Source organism: Podarcis vaucheri (assembly GCF_965113315.1).
Source record: "Podarcis vaucheri genome assembly, chromosome: 7".
In the NCBI taxonomy this organism is placed as follows: domain Eukaryota; kingdom Metazoa; phylum Chordata; class Lepidosauria; order Squamata; family Lacertidae; genus Podarcis; species Podarcis vaucheri.
This window is the reverse complement of record NC_138765.1, coordinates 41342078-41369887: the sequence shown is the minus strand read 5'-3', so window position 1 is coordinate 41369887 and position 27810 is coordinate 41342078. Positions and strand designations below refer to the sequence as shown.

At 47.0% G+C, this 27810-nt stretch overlaps 1 protein-coding gene across 4 annotated transcripts in view; it reads right to left on the bottom strand.

Annotated features, from left to right (window-relative positions):
• The window catches only part of HYDIN (HYDIN axonemal central pair apparatus protein), a 138071-nt gene that overhangs the window by 38835 nt on the left and 71426 nt on the right, over window positions 1-27810 (bottom strand). For 3 of the 4 annotated variants that reach the window (XM_082232582.1, XM_082232583.1, XM_082232584.1), the window contains 27 exons: window positions 26867-27076; window positions 25038-25175; window positions 23851-24028; window positions 23633-23760; window positions 22998-23131; window positions 21914-22050; window positions 20967-21094; window positions 19464-19655; window positions 18627-18776; window positions 16971-17210; window positions 16564-16714; window positions 15092-15286; window positions 13786-13956; window positions 12905-13078; window positions 11820-12043; window positions 10230-10367; window positions 8241-8424; window positions 7343-7484; window positions 6035-6209; window positions 5201-5842; window positions 4437-4652; window positions 3447-3640; window positions 3020-3202; window positions 1897-2016; window positions 1286-1445; window positions 1024-1196; window positions 391-589 (listed from right to left, as the gene is read on the bottom strand). In XM_082232582.1, coding sequence (XP_082088708.1) covers window positions 391-589; window positions 1024-1196; window positions 1286-1445; window positions 1897-2016; window positions 3020-3202; window positions 3447-3640; window positions 4437-4652; window positions 5201-5842; window positions 6035-6209; window positions 7343-7484; window positions 8241-8424; window positions 10230-10367; window positions 11820-12043; window positions 12905-13078; window positions 13786-13956; window positions 15092-15286; window positions 16564-16714; window positions 16971-17210; window positions 18627-18776; window positions 19464-19655; window positions 20967-21094; window positions 21914-22050; window positions 22998-23131; window positions 23633-23760; window positions 23851-24028; window positions 25038-25175; window positions 26867-27076 — 5076 coding nt within the window. The remainder of the gene's footprint in view (window positions 1-390; window positions 590-1023; window positions 1197-1285; window positions 1446-1896; window positions 2017-3019; window positions 3203-3446; window positions 3641-4436; window positions 4653-5200; window positions 5843-6034; window positions 6210-7342; window positions 7485-8240; window positions 8425-10229; window positions 10368-11819; window positions 12044-12904; window positions 13079-13785; window positions 13957-15091; window positions 15287-16563; window positions 16715-16970; window positions 17211-18626; window positions 18777-19463; window positions 19656-20966; window positions 21095-21913; window positions 22051-22997; window positions 23132-23632; window positions 23761-23850; window positions 24029-25037; window positions 25176-26866; window positions 27077-27810) is intronic. The other variant, XM_082232585.1, reaches the window with a different exon arrangement.

Sequence of the window (27810 nt, the reverse complement as noted above, 5' to 3'; positions counted from 1 at the left end):
CAGGCAAAGGACAAAATGGGGTCCTCACCTTTCTACATGTAGAGGCTGACCAGAGTATCCCCTGGAATGAACTTCAACGTGGGTGACTGATGGGACAGTATGCCAAGTGAGGGGCTGCAGAGAAGACAATGTAGCACACACAGCTTTGTCCACCAACACCTCACTGCTGCCCCATGGGATTTGCCAACTGAGGCAGGTGCCCCATCCTGCCACCTGATAGGGCTGTTCCTGTAAGTGCCACCCTGATATTTTTACAGCCCCAAGGACCAGAGGCACTCCCAAGCTTTTGCAAAACGAACAAACAAACAAACAAACAAACCACACACACCAGGAAAAGTGGCAGCATGCAAGACCCAACCAACTGGACTGTAGCTGCCAAGGAATGCTCACCTCTAGGCGAATGGCCTTCTTAATGTTGAGTGTCTTTGTGGCCCTAAAGTTCACTAGCAGGCAGTACTCCGAGTAGGGTTCAATCACACCCATATCAACGGCAAGAGAGAAATCATCACCAATGTTCTCCATGCCACTGACCCTCCATGCAACAGGCAGAGGAGTGAAGTTCTTGAGGTAGAGTGGCTTTGTCTCCTTTCTGCAGAAACAAGAGAAGCCAAAGCAGCATAGTTTTCTGGGGGCTACAAGAGTTTTGCTGTGCCTCTTTATGCTGGGCAGGTGAGATCATGTTCACCCAACTGGGAAAGTGGCCATGACTCATACGGCAAAAGGAAGGGAACATCTCTTGGAGAATGACACCCAGATGAGTTCCATGCTGTAGCTCGCATAATGGCTGAGCAGAGGATTCATTTGCACACAGCCTCAACTGAATAAACAAGGCCAGCAACTTCAGTTTTACATGCTCACAGTTTACATGCCCTTCAAACCTCACTCAATGCAGAGAAATACACTGTATGCTCAGAGGTCAATGGTGAAAGTTCATGTCTCAAACTCCTGCTGCATCCAAAGCACCCAAAAACATTCAAGGAACTTAAAGCAGAGGAAGCAACAGGTCAAAGCAGCAGGATCTACCTGTGCAATAGGAGCTTTTCAAAATGCACCAGCCGGCGATCTAGCTCCAACTCTGGGCGAACTCCTTGGCAGCTGACCCGGAAGATTACAGGCTCTGGATTCTCTTTAATGCAACAGACAATGTTGTCCTCAAATATACCACTGGCTGTTGGATAAGCCCAAATTGTCAGCTCCTGGGGAGTCAGGATGACACACATTCAGCTGGAAAGCCTTGACTTGCGTGAAAGGCACACTACAGACAATGGTTGCCTCATGTCATTACCTGCTTCTCGTTGGGCTTGAGTGTCATGGTAGGGGGGTCAAAGAGGTATGTGACTGCCTTGGAGTCATACTGGAAGAAGAAATGAACTTCCGCATCCAAAGGAGATATGTTGAGGATGGTGAGCTTTTCATAATGATTGGGGTATCGCAGGGCCTTGTACCTGTAGGCATGAATAGCTTACATTGGGAGTTGAAGAGCAGGGCTACACTTGCCTCTCATGACAAGGCACTGCCTAACACTGAAGCACTTCCCATGTTCCCTGGCTCAGATATGTTTGCCTGGAGCAGGCAACATCCTGTGCGGACTGAGCAATTTGCACTCAAGGGAGACCTGCATCATGGAATCACGCCTTCTTTTACAGCCAGGATGGAGAACACAAAAGTGGAGGATTGTTTGGCAGAATTTGAAGAATCATTTCACGACCCTGGAAAGCTTGTTTTTGCACTGAAAATGTTCACCACTGATCATGGAGCTTGGACCCAGCATTCAGGTTTCTAGCTCATGTGGGGGCACTTCAACAATTCTGGTATACTGTCAACCAGTGAGTTCAATACTGCTGAAGTTCTGGGCTAACTGCTTGTCCTTTTATGCTGAACACAACCGGCACTTACTTTTCCCTTGACTTCCCACACAGCAAGGGGCCAAAGTGAAAGACCCCCAAATTCATGATGTACTTTTTGGATATTATGTCATCGGCTTTGACGCTCTTTACACGGTGTGGGAAGACAATCCTGGAGGAAAGAAGCAGAAATGCATCAGGAGGTGTGCAATGGGGGAAAGATCAACAAGACTGCAACAGTGGAACTTCAGGTGGTCCCTTGGGGAAGGGACGAATATCCTTTTTGGAAGGAGATCCATACTATGGCCATACTGGAGGTTTGTCCACCTTGGATGAAAGCAAGAAATGAATTGGGTAAGGAGGACAGGAAGTAGTAATAGTCTCAAGTTTGAACATTTCCTGCCTTGGACACCTGGTGGCAACATCAACCCATGTGATGGCATAGCATCCATGGGGGGGGGCAATACAAACATGCCCCTCAAATAAACAGCCTGTGAACTACTGAGTCATTTCCCTTGGCCTCAGTGCCAAGATGAGACAGATCTTACACTGTCAACTAATATCAATGATATTCAAGAGAAATTCAATTCTAAATTTATTTGACTATGAGGAAAATAGGTATAATCTTTACCCCCACGGTAGCGTAATCTCTATGTATCTTTTAGTTGGAAAATTCACCTGCTCAGGACAAGCATCCACATCTCATTATTTGCCTGGATGTAGAGGTGCTTCAGCAAATAATCTGACTGCACAGTGTCTTGGCAGGTATAATACAAGAGGGGCAAGGAATGAGGTTCACTCTCATTATAACTGCTTTATACAGATAGATGTCTGATTTCCATATCAGCCTTTGGCAGCATTTTTCCTTACAGTTTTCAGAAAGAAAACAGAATTCACCACAAAGGGAAGCAAGAGACCCATAGATTCACGGGGCAGTCAAGGGCACAGCCCTCAGCCAGTGTCTGCAACCACATCAGCAGGAGACATGTTATCTGCTTGGAGCATCCTCTCTCTTCTGTGTTGTGACAGGACCTCATATTTGCAGAATACCTTTCTGCTGGGTACTAGATGCAGCTTTATTTTAAGGAGGTGAAGGTACACATCTCTCAGGCCAGCTCTGGATCCTAGCCCAGAAGGCTTATATAACTAGGCAGTGCCCTTTTCCTAGCACTTACGTAGGATCTTGGCAAATGGATGGATATATGCAGACACCCCTGCAGAAAACTTGATACTGTCGCTGGGTCCCCAGGATCTCAAAGTTTAGGACCTGATCAAAGTACCCTGTTGTGGTGGAAGAGAAATGGAGGCGCATTGTAACCTCTCCATTAGCAGGGACCGTCCAACGAAAGCAGGTCAACCTGTGGAATACAAAGCACAAAGAGTCTACCTCAAACAACTGGGGTGGGGTATATGGGTATGCAAGGATCATAGGAGCAGAGTTCTGCCCACCCTCACCCCCACCAGATCAGCATGCAAGGCTCACTTTTTGCTTCTGCTCAGCCAATGTTTTAAGCCGCACCCCAGCCCTGGCTAGCCAGAGGCACACAAGCGCTTTCTGTCTGCTGTGAGACATGCCCCAGGCCCTATTGCTTGCCCCCTTACCGGCTGAGCTTCTCAGTAGATGGTTCCCCTGTGAGGCCACCCTGATCTAGCTCTGACAGAGTTGTTACTGCACCAGGGGTAGGATGAATACCCTTCCTGCCACGAGAGCTGCCTTTCTTATCCTTTGAAGAATCACGGGTTATGTCGGTTTTCTCCTTCTTGCCCTTGCCTCGGGTTGGGGTTGTCTGTTCCTCCTAAGACCCAGAAGAAACACAGGAGGAAAGAGAGAAGCAGGCAGCTTATTACAGTACAATCCTGAATATATCTACTCTGAAGTAAGCCCACTGAGTTCTGTATTATTTACTTTCAGGTAAGCGAGTATGCAATTGCCACTTAAGTCTAGTAGTCAGAACTGTTGTCTAGTTTAAAATTTTAGTATTTTTTATGCGTGAAAAGTTTTTTGCTTTCTTAAGTCTCATTCTGGATCAACATCATCTTTGTCTTCCCCAAATGCCGGCATCTCTCCCTTGGTCAACGGCAGTTGGGGGTGCTCCTTTCCATCCAGTGTGATGTGTTTCACATGCCTGGCAATTAAGGCAGCCTTACCTCTGATTTAGTCAGCATGCTGACCTGGTCAGTGTATGTAACAGAGGGCTCACGCATACTTCTGTTTGCCCCATTGCTTTCTCCCAGGAAAACCCATTGTTTATTGCTCAGTTGGAACAAACAGCAATCAGGTTTTCCGTGGATTGACATTTGCTCTGATTCAGCACTGAAGAGCAGGTTTTCTGGGGGAAAGCGGTGGGGCAAAGACAGACCCCTGGCTAGAAAGCATGGGTCAAACAGAAAACAAGCATACGTATAGAGGAACCCAAAGACCTGACTGGATGGAGAAGGGGTTCATTTTTTTAGTTTTGCCTCCCAGGCAACAAACCCAGCTTCCCTGATCACAATGGCATTTGTCAGTCCTCCTTATTGTGCAACTTTATTGGCAGACTTTCCCCTTCTCAGGTTCTGTTTTTCCCATGAAGGAGCAAAGAGGCCCTCTACCTTTACTGTAGGGAGATTCACTGGAACTTCCAAGTTACTCTCAGTCTCCTTCTTGTCCTCCTCCAGACTTGGATCTTCAGGTAAGAGGAAGGTGAAATGCTTGAGAGCTTCTCCAGGAACTGGTGCTGCCCGCTTCTCCGGATATGGGATCACAGAGAAACAGGCAGTGGGAGGAATGGGTGGCCCAGAAGGACCCAGTCCCAAGCCATTCAAGATCTACAGCAAGAAAGAAAGCTATATTAAGGCCTCATTGCAATGCTGCTATTGTAAAATGCAAATGAAATGACCTGCCTCTTTCTTTATACCAGTGGGCATATTGTTCTTCCTAGTATCGGCCACGGGAGACTAGAGGCATCTAGGTGGAACTGCATCCTTCCCACACATAGAATGCGGATTTAAAAGACCAGCTGCCCACAGCACCATAGCTGTTGAAGGATGGCATGAAAGGATGTCTGGATCTGTTGGCCATTCTTTTCTCGAGACTATGAGCCATTTGCCTGTCTCAAACTGCCATTGCCTGCCTGAAGACCTGCCTGTGCTGTGCATAAACAATTAAACCAATATTCTATGAGAGCTAGAATCATGCTTATTCTCTAAATGAAAACTGAAGTCTTCTGGATTCCATCACATCTGTAAGGCTCCCTCAAGCTAAATTTCTACATTCTTGCTAATACTGGAGTGGTTCCTTTCCACTAGAATAATCCCCATTTCTCTGGTGTGTGGAGGCTAGCCCACATTCTGTGAAAATCACTGAGGGTCCTCACCTGGACGATATCTGGCAGCTTGCCACTCTCCAGGATCCTCTTGCCACTGGAGTCCTCGGAACTGAGCACCTGGAACTCCAAGCATGGGATCCCCACATCTGGTTCTCCCCCTACTCCCTCCTGCCCTCCAGCCCTGTTGTCCTCCATCGCTTTGAGCCTCTCTAGGCGCTCTCTCTCCACTCTCTCTTTCTCCAGGCGCTCCTTCTCTGCTCTCTCCTTCTCTAATCTCTCCTGGCGCTCTCTCTCCCTGTCCTTCCTGCCCTTGCGGCCTGAGGGTGCTTGCCGCTGGTCCTCTGCTTCCTCCTGCTTCTCTTCAGAGCCGGGTGGCAGCAGCTGCACCAACTGAACTCTGTCCCAGAAGGTCAGGATCTGGACTATGTCTTTCTGGTTGGCATCGTAGAGCTTGAACCTCAGAGCCAAGTTCTTCTCACTCTCGCTCATCATTTCCTTCTCGGCTTCCTCATCTTCCTGGGCTACGGGTGGGGCAGCTCCTGGCTGACCATTCTGTGGGCCCGCCTTACTTTTCCTCTTCTTCTCATCTTTGTCATTGACATTAAACTCTGGGCGCTCCTTGGTGGATGCTTTCCGCTCGATCCCTTCATTCAGCCTCCCGTCAGATTTCAAAGCAGGCACTGGGGCGTTCTGGAAGAGCAGAACCAAGGGGAAAAGGGAGAGCCTGTCAAGTACGCAGCTTCAGCCTTGCAACTAGGAGCCCAGATAGCCACCCTTTCAAGCATTCTAAAGGATCCAAGTGTAATCCCACTGTCCCCTGGTGGGAGGGGCAAGCACCACCCATTGGGGAACCACTGGGTTCAAGGGCTGCTTGGGACTTACTTGCTTGCCTCCTTGCTGGGCCTTCTTTGCTGCAGCCTCCTCTTTGTCCTTGGCCACTGCTGCCTCCCTCTTGTAGCGCTTGCTCTTCCTCTTCATCTCCTCCTCCTCCCGCAGGCGCTCCAGTTCCTGCTGGTGCTTCTTCTCCTCCAGCTCCCGAGCCAGCTTCTCCTGCTCCCTTCAATGCATGGCACACAGGAAAATCAGGAACTTAATTCATTTCCCAGGTGCCTGAAAAACTTCCCCCAATCAAGCTTCCCCCCCCCCCCCGATCAAGTATGAATCAGCTCAGCCTCTTCAGCCACCGAACCCCATCTCAGAGTACTCAAAAGGGCCCAGAGGCCTTCCCACCCCTGCTTCTGGCTAAAAAGGCAACAGCTGGCTGCAGTTGGGAGGCTCCGATGCCAGGCAAATGCAACCCGGGTAACTAGGCATGGGGAGAAGTATGGCTTCCAGGATGACCAGCAATTTAGGATGCCCCAACCACGAGCAAGAATGTCCTTGTGAAACCTCTTGCCCTCTTCTCCCACTCCCTCCTCAGCTATCAGTAAGAAGTACAAAGTGTGTGTGTGAGAGAGAGAGAGGGGGGGGGTCCTTCTTCAGCTAGGAAGACTATATAGGGAGGCTGTTTGAGCAGTTCATTATGTCATCAGGTGCACCATGGGCCAGCCAACCTTTGGCAGGTGAGAGTCATTTTGGCCCTTTGAAGCCTATTTTGGAGCCTGGAGTCAACAGGGCTCTGATATGGAGGATGAGGTGGAATCTGAACTCTTAGTTCCAGAAACTGGAACTACAGGGATTTGGTACCATCATCACATTCTGGTTGCAGTGTGTTGGGCTGTCTGAATGTTGGCTCAGCATTTAGGGTCTCCTTCTTGAACCTTTCAAAGTATGCTTATTTGCCCTCATCTCCCCCAGTTTACATGCTTAAACACCCTCGGGGACATGTGCTTCTCACAGTTCAGGGATCAAGCCTGGGGAAAGAAGTCACAATGAGAGGATGAAGAACAGCAAATATTATAATGGAAATGACCAGCGAACTACATCCATTCCTAAGGATAACTCTACAATCACTGCCCACAGTGACAATGTCCTCCCCGCTCTTTAAGGGACAGAGTACCGTATTCTTCGCTCTATAACACGCACCCGACCATAACACGCACATAGTTTTTAGAGGAGGAAAATCCGTAGGCATGCCACCCGTAGGCATTCCCTTCATAACACGCACAGACATTTCCCCTTACTTTTTAGGAGGAAAAAAGTGAGTGTTATGGTGCAAAAAATACGGTATATTCCCAGGCCTGCTCTGACCTCTTTTTTCTCTCACGCAGGGCCAGCAAAAGTTCATGATCAAACTGGACTTTTTGTTCTTCGGTGAGAGCATCATACTCCTCTTCATCCATCTCCTGAAGACGAACCTTCTCTCTTGCAATGGCCTCCTGCTGCTCCCGTTCTTCCAAGCAGACAAAGGAGAAAGAAAGACACCAGAAACTTACCAGGAGAGCCACATCCAAGGCAAGTGGCAATACCTCATGCCACCCATGCCCCCAACCCATTAAATTTATTGCAGAGCAAATATCAGGGGGTGGGGACAGCAAAACAGGGGAGTTGCAAATCAAACTGAGTAGTAGCATTAAGCTAAAATCCTGGGAGAGAATGATTGGGTTCTATATACAGTAGGGAGGGGTGAATCTCTCCATTTCCATTTCTCACCTTTCCACTCTTCAGTTTGTTTTCCACATTTCCAAATGAGTTTGCATTTTAAAAAAATAAAAATAAAAAACAAATCCTCATGAAAATTCATCAACATTTGACTGCTAATTTTTCCTAATATACGTAAGTTTGTATGCAGTTTTGCCTAAAACACATTTTTGCAAAGCAACGTTCCCTTATATTTGCATTTTTATGCACACTTGGGGTTGCCATATTTCACAAAGTTAATTTCCTGGCACCCACATAGTTGTTGAGCAAGACCCCAAGATTGTTGAGTTTTTAAAGGAAACCACCTTTTTGTGGGAACAAACCCAAATTGTTGAAAACCGGGGGCAAGTGAAGATTTTTCCTAATGTATGGAAAGCCTGTAAACCAAATATACAAAAGTGAATTTCTCCCCCATCCCTGATTCTCAGCAACTGGAAGCAAAACAAAGAGGAACAGCTGGGCTAAGCAAGGGACCACCACCTTCCCAACTCCTACTCCTCCTCCTTACCTTCCTGCTCTTGCTTGGCCTTCTCTCTGGCTTTCATAGCAACAAAGTCCTGGAACAGGTTCACAAAATAGATGTGGCGCCTGTTGTTGATAGCTTTGAGTAGACAGGTAAGCGCCGATGCCATGCTGCGGGCAAACAAGGTATCCAGCCCATCAAACACCATGCCACGATAGCAGTCGCTCAGCTGTTGGAAAATGAAAGCACATCCCCGTTAGGCTCAGGCAAGGCTTTGGCCACTGCCAGGCACAGATCCTGTTGCAGCAGGAGTCACCTGGCAGCAGTCACTCTGCTGATAGGCTACCTGCATGAGAGAGATGGGAAGCAGGAGGCTCATCCCATCAGCTTTGCCAAAAAACAGCTCCATAAGGCACCTCCGGCCCCTGAACTGTTCATATGGCAGCTGGTCATGCTGAGAACTAATATTTAAGAAGTGGTGCCTGGTTTGCTTTCCCCCCTTTTCTCACCCTATCCATTTTTCCTTGTGTGTTGTGTTTCTTAGATTGTAAGTCTGTGTGCGCAGGGACTGTTTAATTTAACATTGTATGTAAGATACTATGGGAACCTTTTTGGCAGATGAGTGGGGTACAAATGCTCTAAATAAATAAGTAAAGTGGTTCTAAAATCAGCTGAAGCACCACTGAATTGCTGGAAAGCAAACCAACTCCCATTCTTCCCTGTTGGAAAAGGGAGTTAAGGCACCCAAGCCAGCTACTGGCCAAGAAGCCTCCTTGCAGGGCACTCTCACCTGGGCTCCTGCACCTCGGTAATAATGCCAGTTAGGATTTCAGTGCTATTGCTGTGGCATCTAGCTATGTAACACTGGAACACAGAGGGAGAGACCTGAGGCCACCCACCCCAGGCCCTTTAACTGGAAGCCACAGCTTTTTCTGGCAAATCTGCTGCCTCCTTGGCCTTTCTCCATTTTCCCCAAGCATCGCCCACTGTGGCCCTCTAGTATAGCTGCATTCATCATCAAAATATAACTTTCATCCTCTCTTTGTCTGTGGAGCCTGGGATACTTCACAACCATCTTTGCAAAATACATTTTATGGGAATCCTGCTAGACAACTGGATCTAGATTATAGCTACTGCTCCACATTTTTAAAGCTCATTGGAAGTAGAAGTGATCCATAGCCCTTAGCACCATAGGAAACCCTAATTCTTGTTTGCCAGCTACAAGAGACTCTAAGTGCAGGTAACTTTACCTGCTCACACTCATCTCTTCAATTCTTTGCTCTCCCCATTTTCTTGGCAGTCTTCACAACTGCCAACATTTGATCTATAAACTCCTTGTGACAAAAACCTGACTTTTTTAGTTCACAATATTTCAATAAAGCACTATGTACCATGATGGAACAAGAATTGATAATGATAGTAGTGATAAAATTGCCTGCAATAAATGTATCATTGGTACAATGGTACCTCTGGTTATGTACTTAATTTGTTCCGGAGGTCCATTCTTAACCTGAAACAGTTCTTAACTTGAAGCACCACTTTAGCTAATGGGGCCTCCCGCTGCTGCTGCACCACTAGAGCACAATTTCTGTTCTGATCCTGAAGCAAAGTTCTTAACCTGAGATATTATTTCTGGGTTAGCGGAGTCTGTAACCTGAAGCATATGTAACCTGAAGCGTATGTAACCCGAGGTACCACTGTACTCTCATTTTAGAATGAAAAACTGAGGTTGACAGGTGCTCATGGTCCCTCCATTTCTTTATTGTGATTGGCCAGGAATTGTGATTTGGCAATGGGTCTTTGATAGCCAAGTGCACAGGACTCTGGGCCACACTGGCTCTCCACTGGAATCACACCAGGAAAAGGGACCCTAGAAAGCCATCTGCAACTCTGCCATGGTCCTTTATGCAGGAAGGGACAGGATACTCCTGACCTGGCAGGCAGACATTGTGCAGACCCAGACCCAGGATTCCAGATGGAACCACTGTGAGACCCCCAGGCTGCATGGCTAGTGTCTCCCTTTGCTGCTGTTACCTGCATCCTCTCTGAAAGAATCTCCACCAATAGCTCCTCTGGAAGCACACAGCTCAACAGGCCGTAATCTCCTGCCACACTGCCACAGAGGCTAAGGCGCCGCTGGATCGGAGCACTGGGAATAGGGCTGGACGGAATCTGTAAATTGGGGATAAGACAGAAAGTTCCTACAAGAAACCTGCTGAGCTAGAAGGCACCTGCTTCTCCCTTCAACTCAGCCACCCCTGGGTCACCACTTTCCCTCCCAGCTTAGGGAGATGGAATAAAGCATGGTCAATTGCCAAGAGGACAAGGGAGGGGAGTCTGAGGCAGGGAAGAGGCAGAAAGAGAAACACATATACAAACTAATAAATACACAACACTTTGAAAATTGATCTTTCCACAAAATATGGCTCTCTGGGCCAGTCTCTCAAAGCTGAGGTCTTTTTGTGCCTCCCATTAAGATGTGTCTCTTGTCCTTGGCCATCTGGGCTGCCCTCTGTGAGAGCAGGAACAGAGTGAGGGTCAGATGCCAAATTCTGACTAAGGGAAACTTTAAACACAAATGGCACCATTTAACTTCAAAACCAGCAGGATGTCTTTCCAAGGAAGGTGCTTCAGAGGCCTGATGTATGCATTGCTCTCTCCAAGCACCTGGTTATCAAAGGGCAGAGGGGCAGCTCTAAACAAGTGTCAAGACAAGTGGACCAGCCACAAGTGGCTCCTCTTCCCAAGGGCAGCTGCATCAGCACCCATTTTTTTCCAGTGGCTCCAAGGCCAGCAAGACAGCCTGGTAAGAACTGCCCTCAAGGCATGAAAACAGGAATGTTTAACCAAAGGCCACTCTAGACAGGTAGTATATTGCTTTGGGTGTATTCTGCAAAACATTTCTGACACAGTAATAGTGTATCAGCAGTAGGTTTATTCTGCTTTATTAGTTGTTCTACAATGCTACTGTGTAATTGCTGGCTGGAGAAGTTGCACTGCAATAAAACCAGGACAAGTATAAGCCAGAACATTAGTGCTGTATCATTGTGAATCTGCACTAAAAAGTATGTCTGCAGGGGCCCAAACACCTCAACAGTATAAGAAAAGGAATCCACAGTATGGTCTGAGAGGACCTGAAGTTGCTGCAGCATTCTTGAAGCAAAGCAAATACAAACTAATCAATTCCTGGATGGGTGACCATTGGGAGACCCACCTGAGAGAAAGGTAGGTGTATCAGAAGTATTTACAGAATGGCATTACAAGGGGCACTAGGCCTCAGCATTGGGACACCATACTATTCCCCTCAGGAAGGGGCAACGGGGTGGCAGGAATTTTTGGCAAATCTTAAGAAGCTGCCTTACAGTGAGTTGGACCATTGGTCTATCTTGCTCAGTATGGTTTACACCAACCTGGTGGGTTGATGGGAGTTGTAGTCCAACACCTGGAGGGCACCAGGTTGGTGGAGGCCTGTCTACACTGACTGGCAGAGGCTCTCCAGGATTTTAAACGAAGCAGGGTAGTTCCCCATTCCATCCTAGGAATGTCAACAATTGAACCTTTGACCTTCTGCACGCCAAGCATAGGCTCTACCACTGGGTCATTGCTCTTCCTCAGTTCTCTCACCTGGGATCCAGGTTGATCAGATTGCTGATGCTGCTGCTGCTTTTGTGATGTGTGACCTTCAGACTTGCCCTTTGCCGTCGCCGTGCTTCCCCTATAGCCTCTAGAGATGGCTGAGAGGGGTCCTGTTTTGGACTCTGAACTATGGCTGCCTTCTGAGGTGTGCTTACCCAGAGCCTCTGTACTGAGCCTGTTATTCAGAGGCAGGGTGAGCTGCCCTTCAGTTCCTTGATGGGAAAGACAGACAGACAGAAATAGTTCCTTGATGTTTTACAAGTCAGAGAAGTGAACACTACTTCAGCATCCAAACTTGGCAAGGCATAGTGATGAGATCTCAGTGGGTGAATTGGGAAAGGTTGGCCTCAGCCAACTATGTCTGCCTGGCTACCCATTGCAGTGTCAGCATAAGCAAGGGGAGGGAGCACTGTGCTCTCTTCCACTAGGCCTCTTTACCCAGAGCCAGGTTTTGGGGGCCTGTATCTAGTTTTGGGCCAAAAGGTCAGACTGGGCATGTAGTTAGTGCAGCTCACAACAGCCTCCCTGACTGAGCTGCTAGAGGCCCTCTCAGATGTGGGGTTGCAGAACATTCACACCAAGGTCACTGTTGGGTCAGCTCAGGTCTCCACAGCCTTCATGATAACATTAAGGTTTTCCTAATTTGCCGCTAGGCAAGACATACCTTCAAGTAGTTTCCCTATGGGAGAGTATTTGCTATTTAATTGTTACATTTCTATCCCATCTTTTCCTCCAAAGAACTCAAGAAGGCATACGTGGTTCTTCCCCCATCTCATTTAATTACCACAACAACACTGCAAGGTAGGTTAGGCTGAGAGATCATGACTGGTCCAAGGTGAGCTGAAGCTGAGTGAGGATTTAAGTAGCCGAGTGTGGATTTGATCCCTTGTTTCCCAAGTCCTATTCCAATGCTCCAACTACTACCCCACCACTGGATATACCCTGCTGGGGTGAGAGTCAAGCTGGTCCTGAGAAGAGAGTAAAAGTTCACTGAGGATGGGCTATGGGGAGCACAGGCAAAGGCCAGATGGGTACTTGCCATGATGTTGAAGACCCCCCCAACCCCCACTTACCCCCCTCTTCATTTTCCCGTTGTGCCAGTTCAATGGCAGCTCGGATGCAGAGTTCACGAGCACGAAGCCCTGCTGAAGTGTTCCCATCAGAGATGGCTTCCAAGACCACAGAATCAATGGATAAGCAAGCAGCACTGTAGTGTTTGGCAAGGGTGATGGCTGCACTGGACTTTCCTAGAGAAATCAGAGACAAAGGTATTGGTAAACACACACACACTTTCACCATCCATCATTTATTGGCATCCCTTTATATCTGGGATGGAGGGGCTTTTTCAGTCTAAGGGCCACATTCTCTTCTGGACAACTTTCTGAGGGCCACATGGCAGTGGGGGGTGGGGCCGGAAGCAAAAGTGGGTGGAACAATGAATGTGAACAGTAAGCCAGTTTCTACATACTCTCTCACTTACCCCTCTCTTCCAGAGAAGCAATAATTCAAGGACATAGTCCAGTAAGACAAAAACATGGGGGGGGGGAGTAAACCAGAAGGGCCAGCAGTGATGGATGGGTGGGGTCTGGGGAGAGTTCTAACGGGAGTTCTCAACAGACTCTCTAAAACAGGAGCATGGCTGCATTCCCAGGGCAAATCCCCTCTCCCTGGCACCCGCCATTCATCAAGGAAGAACAAGGCAGGTCACTATGCCTGCTCTGCATTAAGCGCACCTCTAGCTTAGCCCACGGTTAGCATCAGCCTTGGCAAGAAAATGCCTCGAGTCCTTCAGCTCCCAAAAAAGTTGTTCACAAACTAAAAAATATTCAGAAGAGAGCTGCAAAAAACTGAGGATGACAGTGAGATCTCAGAGCACATGGTGGTACTCAGATGCCGTCTGGGAGTATACAGTCACCACAGATGTAGCCCTGCTGCTCTGAGGTGGTCTCTGTACCTGTAAGGGGAGCACCATGGATGATGATGGCAATGCCCCTGCGGTTCCTGGCAGCCCGTCCTTCTGGAGATATATCAATGCCAAGGTGACGCGCAATGGCTTTTGAGACAGGGTTGTTGTCTAGCTCTCCCACAGCTTCCTTATTCTTGATCACACTTTGCTGACTCCCTCCTGAAAAGGAATCAGGGCTATAGACAGCTTGCTCAAAGGCCATATCCTTCAAAGGGCTTCAGAAAGGAAAGATGTCGGGTACAAATAGTACATCTTCAGAAATTGCACAGACCCTTTTATTTTCAAGGAGGAACAGAGGGTTGGCCAAATGGTAGAAATCCTTAAGCCCAATAAGGAATGCCACTCTCTCATCTTTGCTGCTGCAGATGGCAGGGGTGTCTGTGACTTTTTTAATCCTTTACTGCAACTGACAGTATATATCTATACATTTGCTCTGGGGTTAAAAATAAATAAATCTAACTCCAGAACCTGTAATCTGTTTCAATGAGCTTATTTTGAACGCTTTATACTGATCCTGTCAGGCAGGGTAAGAAATTGTTTTTGTTTTAATTTATCACATTATTAATGTACTTGTATCTCTCTTCTTTCTATTGCTCACTCTGTCCCTCCAGCCTCAACACCCTTTATGTGACTTCTTACCAATGCTGTCATGTGCATTGATCAAACACTGTGCATTGGAATTTCACCACAGACCCCTGAACATAACATGCAAAAAAGATCAGCAATATCAGACAAGCCAAGAGTGAAGCCTCATTCCTCTGTCAACATAGTGAGGGCCTGTGCACAAGCAATGGGTGGTCAGGGCTTAAGCCTTTGTCCAATGGGAAAAGTCAAGATAATGTATTTCCACTACAACTTCTGCAGCTGCTTCATGCTGGAGAACAAAATTTGCAGGAGATGGCATGCAACACAATTATGGGTCAAAAGGATTTTGTCAAGCCAGGTATTTTTGAGATTTAGAAAACATGCACTGGTCCACAATTCCAACACATGTGGAACCTAAACTCTCCTGATCTAGATTCAGGTAGGTAGTCGTGTTGGTCTGACGCGGTTGAAATATATAATTTTTTTAAAAAAATGTCCACTAGCACCTTAGAGACCAACTAAGTTTGTTCTTGGTATAAGCTTTCTCCTGATCTAGTTCCTTATAGATTTTCACCATGAGGTGGCAGCAAAATGTCACTATGTGGATGTCTAAATCTTTCCCCATTACATCACATACATTTTCTTTTTTCAGTGGTGATGATGACATGCTCTTTTCACTGTCCCAGCAGCAATAGAAGCTCTCACTCACCTTGTCCTCTGTCTGTCCCCTCCTCTTCCTCTTCTTCCTCCTGATCAAATTTCGATTCCACCCTGAAAGTTCTGGTATCCTCATTAAGGGAAAGAGAAGGATGAGCAGAGGCCGCCGTGGATGTTGTTTGCCCAGCACTGGAAGGGAGGAGCTTCATCCCATGATCAGAAATTAAAGCATTTTCTTCTTCTTCTACTAAAGAGGAAAGGAGGTCAGATGTCACAGTGCATACAAGAGACACCAAGTAATGTACTGGTGGCACTTTCAGAAGTTCCCCACACTCGGTCTTAACCAAAGCAAACCAGTGAAGGGCATGCCATTCTCTATAGACCAACCTTTGCCAACTTGGCACCTTCCAGATGTTTTTGCCACCAGCACCAATCAGCTCTTGGAAATAGGCTCAAAAACACAGAAGACTAGCTTCTAGCCTTCAGATTGTGTTGCCTGGATAAATAACTGCATTTATGTATGGCTCACCTTAACCAATTGTAAAATAAAATGGGCAGAGGCTGCTTTTGAAAGACACCATGGCTTTGGAATGAAGGGATAATGATTTATACCACCCACCCAGTTCATGCTCTATGTAGTCCATCCTGTGAAGGTGTGGTGATGTAGGGATTAGCACTGGGGGTGTGTGTTGGTAAAGGGAGAGGGAATTCAGTCACAGCAGCCAAGTCTGGGTGGGGAAGTAAGTCACAAGTCCTGTCAATGGGAAGCATCCAGATGTGCCAAGGTGGGAGAAGGGATTCCCCTGGCCTGGCACTTAGACCATACCCTTGGGCTGCAAATCTTTAAGAAACATACTCCACCCCCAATTCAATAATCCTGGGAACTGTAGTTTGTAAACTACTATACCCAGGATTCTTTGGGGAACCCATGTGTTTCAAATGTGCTTTAAATGAATGGTGTGTATGCAGCCCCAGAATTTTGGGGCTGCAGGGGGAAGGCATTTGTGAATCAGGTAGGGCCTCCTTTAATACTGGAATAGGTGTAGTCAGATGATATGGAAGCAGTGTGTCAGACCTGACATCACTTTGGGTTCCCGCTTTAGGCAATGCTCCTGGATAGTTTGAGTAATCCTTGCAGAACTCTTTTGTCACATTAAATAATGAAAGTTGCAAGCACGGGGTTGTATCCAGCTAATTCCTACTCAGAGTACACATTGGCCAAAAGATTCCTGCATTGCAGGAGGTTACACTAGGTGACTCTCATGGTCCCTTCCAACTCTACAACTCTTCACCCACTGAAATTAATGAACCTAAATTAGACATGTCCATTAACCTCAATGGGTCTACCGTGAGAATGACTAGCAAGGCATTATCCCACCTTTCATTCCAGGAGTAGATGCAAAATCTAGAAATGAGCACAGCAGGTAGCTGGAATTAGTCAGTCCCCTTATACCCTCCCTGATGTCCAAAAATAGCCACCCCATGCAGCTGGACTCTCCAAAAAGCCCAGTCTCCTCAGCTCACCATTTTCCTGATTAACTGTCTCCTGGTCACCTTGAAACTTCTTCTGCTCCTCATAATATTCCAGGACTTCAAAAGGCAGCTTCTCCCCAGGGATGCGAGGAGGCAACAAAAGCATGTTATGGGTGTCATAGCCCTTCAACATCCGCAGAATCTAAAACCAAGCAGATATATAAGGATACAAAGAACTGTCTCATGTGGAGCCTGGCCAGTGCTCCATTAAGGCCAGTATGAATGACTCTGAATTGCTGCAGTGTTCGACTTGTAGAAGTCAGTTTGCCCATAACCTGTTAGACTTGAGCCCACCATCTGTTGCTGACACTGTACCACACTTTGAACAGTGTGATTAGCAGAGTATGCACAGCTAGAGTTTGCAGCCTCAGATGGGAGGAAGTGTGCTTGATTCTTACCCGCTCTTCCAACAGATACTGCTGGTCAAATTCCAAGGAGTAGAATTCAATGGGGAAGCTGCAAGGGTTCTTCACCACCACTTCAGCCTCATCCCCAACGGCGTAAGGCAAGAGGGGCCCAAGTTCCAGAATGGAAGGAATGAACTCTAGACGCGGCTCCAGACCTTGCCCAGAGACATTCAGCTGCAGCTGCTGGGTGCTCTGGGAAATGCTCAGAATCAGGTAGTGGCGGTAGGATTTCTAAGATAACAAAAGTTGGAAAGATTATTTCACAGAACTGTAGAGATGGAAGGGACACCAAGATTCATCTCGTCCAGGGGTAGGCAACCTAAGGCCTGTGGGCTGGATGCGGCCCAATCACCTCCTCAATCCGGCCCACTGATGGTCCGGGAATCAGCGTGTTTTTACATGAGTAGAATGTGTCCTTTTATTTAAAATGCATCTCTGCGTTATTTGTGGGGCATAGGAATTCGTTCAGCTTTCCTTCAAAACATAGTCTGGCCCACCACATGGTCTGAGGGACGGTGGACCAGCCCCCTACTGGAAAAGGTTGCTGACCCCTGCTTGTCCAACTCTCTGCAATGCAGGATTCACAGCTAAAGAATCCCTGACAGATGACCATCCAACCTCTTTTTATATAAGAAAGAAAGAAAGAAAGAAAGAAAGAAAGAAAGAAAGAAAGAAAGAATATAGAAAGGCCCAGGTTTAGCTCTTGCCTAGCAGTCGTAAGAAAACTATGCCCATGGATTCATACTTGTTGCATTGTCTTGCTCTACATTTGTGCTCAGCATAGTAATGTCAACTACCCATCTATTATAATGCTGGGAGTTCTGGCCTCACTCTGTTATAACATTCTCTTCCACCACCCATGCTGATATAAATACACCTGCCAGCAGAAGGCAGCACTTGATGTTTGATAACACGGGCTCTCTCTAGCCCATGAAACCTCCTGCCATGAAATATATATTAGCCTGGAAGGTGCCACAAGATACTTGGTTGTTTTGCTGGGCCAGACCAAGATTCCTCTCATCCCTCATGGCCTGTCATCAGCACTTTTCTTTCACCCTCTAAACTGGAAAAGCCCTCTTGGCTATCAAGGCTAAAGCTGTTGATACCTTATTTATTTATTTGTCATTTGTAAAATTTCTTACCCATCTTTCACAACAATACAACATGTTGTTATTAAAAAACAGATAAAACCATTCCTATTATAAAAACAAGTTAAAGCGCTCCAAATGGAACAGAATAGTCACTTTCTCCCCAACTTGTTCTGGACCTAGCCTATTCTCAACAGCTTTTATTAACCTCATGTGCTCTATGTTCAATGAGGCCAAGCTCCTTCCCATGTTCTGATCCTTAAGGACTCTGGGTGAGCACACCACTGACCTAGCCTTCCATTCCAAAACATCATCACTTTCAATGTTATCAATAGCAGGGCTATCAATGCTGTGGTTCAACTCTAAGAGACTCGTTGACCTGTCTGCCAACATTTAAAAAGCTAAAATAATTCACACTAACTGTCACCAAATGAATCATTTAAATCATCACTCCCCCCTCCAAATACTGACTAGAGGACTCTCATGTGCTACCATTGAACCCTCTTTGCAACGAGAGTTGCAACTGTTCAATAGCATGAACAGCATCCTGACCTCCTACCTCTTCTCTGGGTGCAAACTTGACTTGCACATTGAGCCTTTCCCCCGGAGCCAGAATCCCATAGGGAGGGATCATCTCAAAGACATTGGGCTTGTGTTTTAACTCACGGCGCATCTTCCGACGTAAGGCCATTGGCATGTGCTTGTCCACCTAAACATACAACAAACAATGACATCACTGAGCAATGGATCTCTGTGCCATTGTGAACAGACCTGTTCCCACCCTAACTGCATCTGAAATTCAGGTGCCTGCTGTCTTGTTACATGCAACAACCTGCTAGCCAGGTAGATGGACCAATGTTTCTTGGCAATTCAGTGCACCCTGGGTGGTGCTGCCCTCCAACCATAGGCACAAGAATAAAAGGTTTCCCCAGCTTAGGATGACGGGGAAGGAAAAAGATGGTTTTCCTCATTGCAGTAGCAATGCTGTCTGAGGAAAGTGTTTTACCTTGTTTTCTTTTGCATTCTTCAGTGGCTCAAGTGAGTCTGAAGCTGAATTGCCAGTTGTGGGCTTAACCAGCTACAGGGCCTGCCTCTGAGAACTTGCCTTTCTGAACCTCTGGAGACCTTGCCTCAGTGCTTTACGCATCAAAAGGACTCAGCCTCAAGAGTAGAAAAAGGAGGGCAGATTCTGTCAGCTTTTCAGCTATCATCTGTCGCTACACCTTTAAGTACAACTTAATCTCTATCCAGTGCAAAGCTTCACTGGTCAGTTTCTGGAGATTGAGCTGCTGTTCAAGGCACAGGAGAGGCTGACTCATTTCTGATGAGGTGGCAACTCTCGTGGAAAGAGCAGGGTGGAACCTGATGGTCAGAAAAGGGGAAAGGTCTACTTTACCTTTTTTATTTGCTCGCTGCTGGTGACAAACCACTCACAGGTGACCTGGAGCTGGTTGTGAAGCTGGATTGTCTCGACTTGGCACTGGCCGCACTGAGTGGCAGCAAACTCCAAATTGTCATTGGACATGCAGAGAGATGGCATAATCACCATGGCACGTAGAGAGATGTTGAATGTGGGTCCGGTCAGGACCTGGAGCAAACAACAAACAAGACCTAAGCACCATGTGCAGGGAATAGGAACCTCTAACACACATACAGTGAGTGGTACCTCGGTTTAAGAATAGTCCTGTTTACAAACGATTCAGTTTACGAACTCCGCAAAAAAGTAGTATCCCGGTTTGTGAACTTTACCTCGGTCTAAGAACGGAATCCGAACGGTGAGGAGGTGTCGTTAGGGAAAGTGCACCTCAGTTTAAGAATGGTTTCGGTTTAAGAATGGACTTCCGGAATGGATTAAGTTTGTAAAACAAGGTACCACTGTACCCTTAATGGCACTCGGGGCACCATGCAGGTATCAAATGGTGGAGAAATCAAATATATATGCTGCAGATCGGGCTTGGAGATACAGGATCGGTCTCTCCCCCACCACTCACAGGCCAGGTTTGACAAGTGGGCAGAGCCGCATTGGCAGATATGGGGCTCTCAAATTTCAGCACTGTCCTGTGCAATGCTAAAATTTGGCATGGCCCCACCTCTCACACTCCATTTTACAGCATTGTTGTGTCCCAAAGGAGTGTTAGACTCCAGGCCAGAGCACTTTTAAGGAGCCTGGTCTGACCAAACAGAGCTGGACTCAGTTCAGACAGAAGGAATTGCTCTAGTTATAAGGGCACAGTTTGCCTATGGCACTTCTTGGATCACATTGTCTGCCTTGGAGTCAGATGTGGCCTTCCTAAGCCTTTCTTAGAAACACAGAAAGCTGCCTTATACTGAGTCAGACTATGTGTTCATATAGGCCAGTGCAGTCAACACAGAGAGGGATCAACCCTCCATGGTTTCAGATAGGAAATCTTATCCCAGCCCTATGTGGAGATGCTGCTAGAGATTGAGCTTGGGACAGTCTACGGGCCAGGCAAGTGCTCTACCACACAGCTATGTCCCTTCCCCTCTACTATGGCCTATCCAGCTGCCCTCCATAAATTCCAATGCAGTTGTCCAGTTGCTGGTCTCCCTTGCCCACCCATGTGGCTCCATAATTCATGGCAGGCTTTGTCTTAACTCCAAGGACTTCAAAGTGGATCATGGGAGGCCAGCTGTAGCTACAACTGAAGTAGGTGTTCATGGCTCTTCTGATGACTGCATTTCTTTCTGAAAGTTACATCCTAGCTGTGGTGCATCATAAACTTTGCCTGCCTTGTAGGACATGTCAACTAGGAGGGCTGAACCCACTAGTTTCAGTTCCTTACAGTGTCCCATTTTTCCAGTTTCCTAAATTCCTTCCCCAACCTCAGCCAAGGGTCCCAAGGCAGTGCAGAATGGTGGGCTGCAAAATGAAAGGTACCTTGACTGGCAGGATCACTTCCACCTCTCCCAGGGGCTGGTTGGCACTCTGGGGATCAAAGCGCACTCCAAATGTCTCCGTCTCGCAGTAGGGCAGGTTCTTCACTCTGTCCAGCTCTGTGTCGAAACCTGGCTCAAAAAAGCAACAGTGTCATTCCTTGCCAATTCAGGTGTGCAGGGAGGAATCAGCCATTGGTTTGTTTGTTTTCAATTACACTGACATGACACCCTTCCACCAAGGAGCTTAGAATGGCTGCACAAGGCTCTCTCTTCACCCTTTTTATCCCCCATACCCAGGGGGCAGGTTAGGCTGAGAAAGCACCTGGGGTTGCAAAACTGGAGGCAGCCATGTCAGGCTTGCCTGCTTGGTACAATTCTGAGAGAAACTGAATGTGGGAAATTAGCAGCCAAACCTAACAAATGCATATTCTTCCTAATTAGCATGAGAAGGGGCTACGTCCACATAGCTGTATTGCTGATAGGCAAATCTCAGACCATAGAAATACAACTGTAGGGAGGGCTGTGTAGTGTTATTTCAAGAATTTGGGGCTGAGGGAACCACTGACCACCTTCACAGCAGTCAGATGAGCAGCCATTCCAACCATAATAATCTTCCCAGCACAGGGCAAACTGAGCAGGACCAGATGTGAATCCTGACAGGGCCATCAGTCTGCTGATGACACACATCTCCTTCTCTCTTTGGTCTTTGTGCTTACCCATACTCTGCCCATAGTGGGCAACTGGATGCGGAAGAAAACCTTATTTGGAAAAAAGTGTTCAGTGTCTGAGAGTAAAACAATTGGGGTGGGAGGGGAAGGGCTTGTACTGGTGGCAAATTCATTGGGCTTTTAATATATTTATATATGCTTTTCCCATTCAATTACTGATCAATCAAGTTTTCAGGATAGGCTGAGCTAGAAATGAAAAGGAACCAGATTTCCTTATTACCTGAGTCCCGCAAGTTCCGCCTATCTGCATAGAAGGACACAGGAAACTGGCCAGTGTTGGTGATTTTGATAATGTGGGTCCGGACGGTGCCCAGGATGATGTAGCCAAAGTCTAAGATGTACTCAGGGAGTTGTGCTCTGAAAAAGTAGCAACGGCTGGTTGTAAATAGATGTTTGATAGTGAGGGCTATATTTTCAACAGGACTTTGAGAATTTAAGCATTTCATTTAAGTGCCAGAGCATACTTATGGCAGAGGGTAGCAGAGCGGAAAGTAACATTCTCCTTTGTGCCAATCACAGAAATGGCACTGCAGCCCTTTGGGAGGGGATTACTTTTATTATCCAATGAAGTTCAATGTTGGGAGATACAGGAAAGATAAAAGAAAATGCTTCTTCACGCAGCACTGTTAAAATATTAAAATAAATACACAGCACTATTAAAATTAAAACTTGTTCCCACAGGTGACAGTGATGGACATGAACCTGGATGGTTTTCAAAGAGGACTGGACAACTTCATGAACAAGAAAGGTTATCAGTTGCTACCAACCATGAAGGCTATGCTCTGCCTCCACAGCTGGAGGCAGAAATACTCCTGAATGCCAGTTACTAGAGACCACAGGAAGGGAGAGTGATTTTGTGCTCAGATTCTGCTTCAAGGTTTCCCACAGGCATCTGCTGTGAGAATAGGATGATGGACTAGATGGGCTGTTGGCTGATCCAGTAGGCTCCTCCTATATCATTATTATAGTTCAAATGTAGGTAGATTCAAAACAGCATTCAGCTAAGAAGACCTGGACAAGCCATGCGTTGACTCCCCATGCATCTCTGACAGGATTCTATGCATCAGAGTCTGGTGGCTTGCTACAGATTGCAGACTGTCCAAATAGAGATTGCCAGCGAAGCCAAGAAACTTCACATGGTGAAAGCTTCCCCACTTCCCAGAGGCAGAGGAAACTGGGTGGATTGGGAGGACCAGGCAGTTTCCTGAGATTCTCCACTTATTTCCAAGTACTCAGGTGCTGGGAGCCCCCCTCATAACCCTGAAGTCTGGGGAAGTGGCCATAGGGAGGAGATCTACACCCACTTGACAAATCTGCGGCGAATTCGCTGGCTGATGGCAGGGTCCTCCTTTGGGTCACAGGAAAGCTGCTTCTGCTGCTCCAAGGCATGTTCTCGAACAAGGAGCCTCTCCACCTCCAACTGCACTTGCATGGCAAGCTGTCAAGACCAAGGAGACAGTCAGCCAACCTGACCCCAATCCTGCACAGTCCTTCCTGCTTCCCCTACAGCATCAGCACCAGAAAGCTCCCTTTTCTGTCGGTTGCTTTTGATCTACTAGCCTCCTACACCTCCATGGTTGCCAATGCCCACTTTTGCCCTTCTGAAGAAGCCATCTGCCATTTTGTGCTCCTGCTCAGCCCTTGCTTCTGCATGTCAGAACTGTGTGGCTTGCATGGCTCTTCCAGTTTAGGGAAGCTTTTAATGTTTAATAGACTATTGTATTTTAATATTCTATTGGAAGCCGCCCAGAGTGGTTGGGGAAACCCAGCTAGATGGGCAGGGTATAAAATAATAATAATAATAATAATAATAATAATAATAATAATAATAATAATTCCAGTTCCCCCTGCCAATGTGTCCCAGGTCAACTCCAGCCCTCCCCCAGCCCAGCCCAGCCCAGCCTAGCTCACAAGCAAGCAAAGGAGCTTTTAATCTTACTACAGAGTTGGATTCCTCCATGGTTGGGTCTGTGCCCACTGCCTCCGAGTTACTGAAAGAATCTTTGTGTGAATCCTGCTCCATGCGTTCCTTGACTTCTCTTAGGAGGATGCTGTACCGGTCATTTCCTACAGCAAGCACAAAGGGGTGAGAGTTTGGACCAGGGATGGAGCTGCACTTTCCAAGGAAGGTGGAAGCTCTAGGATACTAACCCCTACCTTTAACATTTATGGGTAGATCCACGCAAATTCTGGGGAAGATTCCTTCTCCTTTCAGGGTGATAAGTTCTGGATCCATGTGGGCCACCTGGATCTGGAAGGTTCTTTGGAAGACCTCCGGAATGCCAGGCAAATAATATACCTTCAACACCTGCTCCTTCCCAGATTCAATATAACTCTAGGAGAGACAAGTGGGAGAATCCTGAATAGGTAATGCTGCTCCTTGCCAAATAGAGGGCTGAGCAATCTTGCCTTCATAGAATGGCTTAAGTGGACAGCCTGGCATCTTCTTTGTCTTGGGCACAGACTGGATCAGTGAGAAACATTATGTTAGCCTGTTACACAGATGGTTGTGTAAACTCTTGCATTGTTTTTTAAATTTAGATTTCCCACCAAATAAAAGCCAGGTTTAGTTACCAGAGACATCATGCAAATTAAGCACATTTGCTTTTGTCATTTAAATATACAGAAGGATTTGAGCTTTCAAAGAAATTCCTAAGTAAGGATTAAAGGAATGGAAAGAGATAATGGCATGGATAGTGTGGCATCTTGATAGACCCAGACCCAGATTGATGCACTGTGCCAGTGTCTCCAGTGTCTCCAGTCTAGGGGCAGGATTGCCATCTCCCCACCTTTTTGAATTTTATTGTTGCTGGAAATTTTACTTCTTCCCACCCAAGATGAGCAGGGACAGGATTTGGTGGGCATCTCACAGGCCTGTGCTAAGAAAAGTACAGGCTTTCTTGGTGAGGCACCAAATAACTAAACACTTAAGGGGCATTTCTCTCCAGTTAGGAAAATGGTCAGTGCTCCCCTCTCTTGTTGTGAAAGAGCAACCGGCTCAATGCTGACCCACCTACAAGAAAGGAACCTAGAGCAGGTAGCAAAAGAGGAAGGCTCTCCACACCAAAAACCTCCATTCTGACATCTATAAGATGGACTTCACCTCGCACAGAGGGGCGGGGGGGGGGTGCTCAGCCTGAGTCTTTGTGAAATGAATGAGTCAAACCCTGCTATCTTAAAGGAAAGCTCTTTCCAGAGAACAGACAGAGAGAGAGGCCCAGGAAGGAAGGAAGGAAGGAAGGAAGGAAGGAAGGAAGGAAGGAAGCCTTAACTTAAAACTCAAAATGCATAAAGAAGTGACCCTTAAACACAACAGCATCTATCCGGCTTCTGCTCTTACTCACAGAAACAGGCAGAGTCAGTGGCACACCAGGTGCAGGGTTGTTGGCTGAAGCTGCAATGGTGTTAGTCACAAAGTACTCAAATCCAACTTTTCCTGTATTTTTCAGCGTAATCTCAGTCACACATATCTGATCAAAAGGCTTAGGGAGAGAAAAGAGAGTGATGCCAATATGAACGTGCAAACCTTTTGCTGCAATGCTGAAAGCATCTTGCCCTGAGCCCTTCTTTCCATCCCTCCTCTGACTCAACACCAACCAGCTGTTTGGGAGGAGATCATGTAATATTTCCAGCACCACATCATACGTGATGCTCTGCACATGTGTAAAGTTTTCCAACCAGCACTAGTCTGCTGTATTTTGATTATCTTGTCAGCAACAAAATATCTCCAGATGTTTCACTTGAGCAGGACCCTCCTAAGTCACCAGAAATCTTATTTTAAGAAACATTTGGTAGCGTTGCTGTGTATCCTCAGATCATGTGAATGCAGTATCTATGTCGCCTTGCATCCCTGAACCTGAACCCCCATCCCCCTACTCCTAACACCCTAACCTTAACCTGGTGGGGAATCTTTTTGGCCTGGCAAGCCAGATCTTTTAATCCTACCATGGCGGCCAACTTTGGCAGGGGAGAAGAATCACCTGCCTCTCAGTCATTTGATGCCAGGTGATGAACCGATGAGTTGTTTTAGTCACCTGCCAAAGTTGGCAGTGGGGTGGGGATAACGACCAAGCAGGATTTCACTCCTTGCGCATCAGCTGATGTGTGAAGAGTTCAATCCTGCTTTCCGCAGGGGTCAGCTGCACAAGGTGTAGGGCAGGTGGAGGGAGTGGCCTTGTGGATCAAACCCTGCTATAAAATTGGCTATGCCCAACCCTGAGAGAAGGTCATCTGCTGGGATGAATTCTGCTTGGAGGGGTGCATGTATTAGAGGCATAAGGACCTGACAGAGGCCACCTGAGAGTGGCTAGGTTAATCAGAGAGCAGATATCTAGGGAAAGAGTCTCCCCTACTGCCACCCCGGTTCTTGGGCTCGGCAAGCCTCTCAGGGGTATAAAGGCGGTGGAGGTGCACTGCAGGTTTTGCTGTAGTGAGGAGGAGGAGGAGGCGGAGAGCCAAGGAGGACCCAAATTCTCTCCCTGAATATCACTTTAGGCAAGGTTAAGGCAGGCTTAGTAGGTGATGTTGAACTCTTTCAATGGGGCCCAATGAAGAGGGAAAAGCAGTCCTTTTCAGCAGGGTCCTTGTGGGGAAGTGGACAGACAGAATGGTTCTTACATAGAATGTGCAATTCAAGAAAGAAGCATATAGAGTGGAAGTTTGAAGGGTATAAGCAGAAGCAACACCTGGAGCCTGAGAGTCCATTTTCTGAGGTATAAGAAATCCAGTGGACTTGACAGACACTCTTCCAGCTGAGAGGTATTGTGGGGTGGGATGTCATGTGGAGGGGAAGCATATATAAAGGCAAAGGAGTTGGGCTCCCTTTTGGGAAGTGGGTGTGAACTAGGTGTAAACAAGAAATGGGTGGAAGCTGAGGAAGAGGAAGCTTAGGTACAGCTTCCAGTGGTCTACTGTGATCAAAAGCATTTTTGTGTTCTCTTGCATATAATAAGTACTTCAGAGGCAATTAGGAAACCCATTCTACAAGTTCAGGCTTGAAAAAAGTCCCCATAAGACTCAACCCACCATAAACATCTGCAAAACATTTTCATCATAGGATGGTGGGCTGGAGGAAAGCACAGGGGGAGATTTCAACAAGGCATGTTTATTGGGAAAATAACTGAAGTGACCTGCCGGAGGCCTGCAGAGTCAAGTGTGTGCAGCTTTCACTTACCTGGAGTCCATAGTCAATCTCCTTCCTGTCAAATGCATAACTCACAAGGGAGGCCTCACCCCTCAGTAGGATCTCGTAGGTGGGGCCCCCTTCCACCTCACAGATGGCTTTGACACGAGCAACGATGTCAGCATGGCCATAGAATGTGAACGTCATCCGCTGGATCTCACTCGGCTCCAGCATCCCATACAGCGGCATGATGTCAAATACCTGATCGGGAAGAGAGAGGGGCAGAGGCTGCATGCCAGCAAATGCCAAGATCCAGTTCAGGATGAGGGCAGCCAATGCAGCTGTGGGGAAAGCATGGTGGCTGCAGGATTGGCACCAAAAAGATGGATCTCTATACATTCTGACCTTTACTCAGGCTCTTCCTGTGCAAAACCCCATGTACTGCACATTTCCATAGGATGATTACAGTCTTGATCCTCTTCCCAGTATCTTAGCCAATCCAAGTGTGATAACCAAGGTCTGAAACTGTTGTGCCTCCCTGCATGGGAAGGATCTGGCTGCTGATGATGATCAGGATTGTCTCCTGCCTCAGGCTGAGGAGGAAGACCTAGCTTCTTTGGGAGCAGAGGTCATCATCAAACACAAACATCTGAGGCTCACACTGGAGAGAGGGACTTTGGTGGGCTTCAACCAGCATGAAGTGGCATAGCCACTCATGGCTCCAGCTCTTTAGTCCAGCTTGGCTCAGCCTTGAATGATCAGCAGATGGAGACTGGGTAACGGTTTGGAGAACTGGACCATCAGCAAGAGTAGAGCATTTAGTTATGATACTATGGCATCCCCTCTCCTTGTATATCAAGCAAGTGGCTATTTTATTTTAGAGGCACTTGAATGCTCTTGTTTACCCTGAAGTGTGACCACCTTTGGCTTATCAGATTGATCGCTGGACTGTTTTCAGTGTTGTGGTTTCTTAACATATTGTCTTATTTTATTGT